This window comes from Cebus imitator, unplaced genomic scaffold, assembly GCF_001604975.1.
Source record: "Cebus imitator isolate Cc_AM_T3 unplaced genomic scaffold, Cebus_imitator-1.0 Scaffold825, whole genome shotgun sequence".
NCBI lineage: Eukaryota > Metazoa > Chordata > Mammalia > Primates > Cebidae > Cebus > Cebus imitator.
In genome coordinates this window covers 26,473-30,160 of record NW_016108140.1, presented here as the reverse complement: position 1 = coordinate 30,160, position 3,688 = coordinate 26,473, and the positions used below count along the sequence as shown (strand labels likewise).

The window sequence follows — 3,688 nt, the reverse complement described above, 5'->3', positions numbered from 1 at the left end:
TTTAGAAACTATGGATGAACAAAATGAATCTCCTTATATTGTTCATTTTGAGCCTACATAGACATAGAGAGCAAATATGTCAAAACCGTATTCAAATAAACTCTTTTTAGAGTGAATATCCAGAGCCGGGACAGATTCAGCAGACCTTCTATATCCCTTAATTCTGTCCAGTGAAAATCAGTGACCCTGAGGCACTGCCAGGTTCTAAAGTGCCTTTGGGATCATCAGAGACAGGTTATAAATAATGGAAAATCTTGATCTGGATGTCAGTATATCAAATCTATCAAATCCATTGACAGATCAGTGGTGCTATACTGGAAATGGCTACTCCTTTGGATGAAAGACCTCATTTCCCAGTTGCTTGGAACAAAATAGAATTTACATATTGCTGTAAGAAGGGAGAGACAGTAGTTGTTGGTAGAAACATAGAGAAGGGTGCCCAAGAATAATTCTGTCTGGATTAAAGATCCCAGGGGAGTGACAGGGTGCCATTTCTGTACCAAGGTGAATATAATTTGCCTGTTGAGTGCGGTAACTAAGAACAAACAACTCTTGACTCCACAAATTAAACCATCCTGTTTTCTGTTTGCCTGTGGGAAAAAAAAAATGCCAATCAGTGGCATTTTTTTTTTTAATTTAGAAAGTTTATTTTGCCAAGGTTGGGGACACACCTGTGATACTGCCTCAGGAAGTCCTGACGACATGTGGCCAAGGTGATCGGGGCATAGTTTGGTTTTATACATTTTAGGGAGACATAAGGCATCAATCAATATATGTAAGAAGTACATTGGTTCAGTCTGAAAAGGCCGGACAACTTGAAGTGATGATAAGAAGACTGGAAGCCAGGAAGGGAGCTTCTAGGTCACTTTCTGCTGCAAGCTCTGGTAGCGCTGGGTGAGTTCTATGAGGTTCCTCTCCAGCTCCGAGGCCTTGGCTCTCAACTCTTCCGCAAACTTTGTCCTGGCTCCTTCCTTCAGGTGCTTCCATTCTTTTGAGAAAGCGGCCAAGTCAAAGCCAAGGGAGAAGGTGGCCATCGTACCTCCCAGCATGCGAGCACTTTTGGTCATTGCCAACGTTGTCCCTGCAAAGGCGTTTTGCGCCTGTGCGGTGCTCCGGGAGGAGACTCTGCCAGTGGTCAGAAGACATTTGGCGGCATTGGCCAAGTGTGGGTTGGCTCTGACTTTCTGAAATGCACGGACGTTTTGTCTGGCGTTCCTCACGGTGTTGATAACGTTAGCGATAATGTTTACAGTGGCCCTGACATAGTCTGCCTCCTCTTCCTCAGCTTCCCTGTCCTGTACCAGGACAGAGAGACCACCATCTGGGGAAAAGCTGCTCCGGCCGAAGAGGAAAAGACAGGAAAAGTGAAGTACTGGCAGCTGGCCAAGTATTTCTTCAATAAAGAAGGAGATTTTAACAATCTAACAGCTGCTGCATTTCACAAGAAGTCTCATCTCTTGGTCACTGGCTTTGCTTCTGGAATCTTCCATCTTCATGAGCTGCTGGAATTCAACCTCATCCACTCGCTGAGCATCTCAGATCAAAGCATCGCCTCAGTGGCCATCAACAGCTCTGGGGACTGGATCGCCTTCGGCTGTTCACGTCTGGGCCAGCTGCTGGTGTGGGAGTGGCAGAGCGAGTCCTACGTGCTCAAGCAGCAGGGCCACTTCAACAGCATGGTGGCCCTGGCCTACTCGCCTGATGGACAGTACATCGTGACCGGCGGGGACGACGGCAAGGTCAAAGTGTGGAACACCCTCAGTGGCTTCTGCTTTGTCACTTTCACGGAGCACTCCAGCGGGGTGACTGGTGTGACCTTTACTGCCACCGGCTATGTCGTGGTGACCTCATCCATGGACGGGACCGTGCGAGCCTTTGACCTTCACAGGTACCGAAACTTCCGCACCTTCACCTCCTCACGCCCCACCCAGTTCTCCTGTGTGGCGGTGGATGCGAGTGGGGAGATCGTCTCTGCGGGGGCGCAAGACTTGTTTGAGATCTTTGTGTGGTCCATGCAGACAGGCAGGCTCCTTGATGTTTTGTCCGGACACGAGGGACCCATCAGTGGTCTGTGTTTTAACCCAATGAAGTCCATCCTGGCCAGTGCCTCCTGGGACAAGATGGTGCGGCTGTGGGACATGTTTGACAGCTGGAGGACCAAGGAGACACTGGCCCTGACCTCTGACACCTTGGCTGTGACTTTTCGCCCTGATGGTGCGGAGCTGGCTGTGGCCATGCTGAACTCACAGATCACCTTCTGGGACCCCGAGAATGCAGTGCAGACGGGCTCCATCGAGGGCAGGCATGACCTGAAGACGGGCAGGATGGAGCTGGACAAGATTACAGCCAAGCACTCAGCCAAGGGGAAAGCCTTCAGCATCCTGTGCTACTCCGCAGACGGCCAGGGCATCCTGGCGGGAGGCATGTCCAAGTTTGTGTGCATCTACCACGTCTGCGAGCAGGTTCTCATGAAGAGGTTTGAGATCTCTTGTAACCTGTCTCTGGACGCCATGGAGGAATTTTTGAACTGAAGAAAAATGACAGAGTTTGGCAACCTGGCACTAATTGATCAAGATGCTGGGCAGGAGGATGGAGTGGCGATACCACTGCCAAGCGTCAAGAAAGGTGACAAGAGTTCTCGGCACTTCAAACCCGAGATCAGGGTGACCTCAGTTCACTTCTCTCCCACTGGGCGCTGCTGGGCGGCCACCACCACGGAGGGGCTCCTCATCTACTCCCTGGACATGCGCGTGCTCTTCGACCCATTCGAGCTGGACGCCAGCGTCACCCCCAGGCGGGTGTGCGAGGCGCTGCGCCGGCAGGACTTCACCCAGGCCATCCTCATGGCCCTCCGGCTCAACGAGAGCAAGCTGGTGCAGGAGGCCCTGGAGGCGGTGCCTAGGGACGAGATTGAAGTGGTCAGCTCCTCCCTTCCTGAATTATATGTGGAGAAAGTGCTTGAGTTCTTAGCTTCCTCCTTTGAAGTGTCTCGCCACGTGGAATTCTACCTCCTCTGGACTCAGAAACTGCTCATGTTGCATGGACAGAAGTTGAAGTCCAGAGCCGGGACTCTGGTGCCTGTGATTCAGTTCCTCCAGAAGAGCATCCAGCGGCACCTGGACGACCTGTCAAAACTCTGTGGCTGGAACCGCTATAACATGCAGTACGCACTAGCAGTTTCCCAGCAGCGTGGCACAAAACGCCCCCTGGAGCCACTGGGAAGTGAGGAGGAGGAGGCAGAAGCACCTGAAGAGGACAGCTTGCACCTGCTCAGAGGAGCAGGCAGAGACTCGAAAGAAGAGATGCTGGCCTAGAGCCGGCCGGCTGCAGCACAGATTGTGCCGGCTAAGACCTGCCAGGGACATGGGACCATCATGCCACCTGGGCCAGCAAAGAGGAGGGGTCCAGAGAGCAGCTGAAATACTGTCACTGGTGGTAGGGACTTGCTTTTCTGCAAAGGAAACATGAAGCTCATCAGGACAGCGAGCTGACGGGCCATACCAGGGGCCGGCACGCACTGGCACCGGCACCAGGAGCGGGGCTGTGTGAACAGTGAGGAATTCTGAAAATGCCTCTCAGAAAGGTCAATAGCTTCACGTGAACTTTGTATGAGACTTATTTATATCTCTAATATAAAGGTTTGATAAAGGACTTAGAGATAAAAAAGATGGGGTTTTCTAACATGTGA

General features: G+C 51.6%; 1 protein-coding gene across 1 annotated transcript; it reads left to right on the top strand.

Annotated features, from left to right (window-relative positions):
• The first annotated feature begins 1,047 nt into the window (after positions 1-1,047).
• LOC108297650 (periodic tryptophan protein 2 homolog) lies at positions 1,048-3,685 on the top strand. Its single transcript, XM_037735490.1, is given in 2 exon segments — positions 1,048-1,169; positions 1,286-3,685. Coding segments are annotated over 2 exon segments (2,151 nt in total). The 3' UTR covers positions 3,315-3,685.
• The last annotated feature ends 3 nt before the right edge of the window (positions 3,686-3,688 follow it).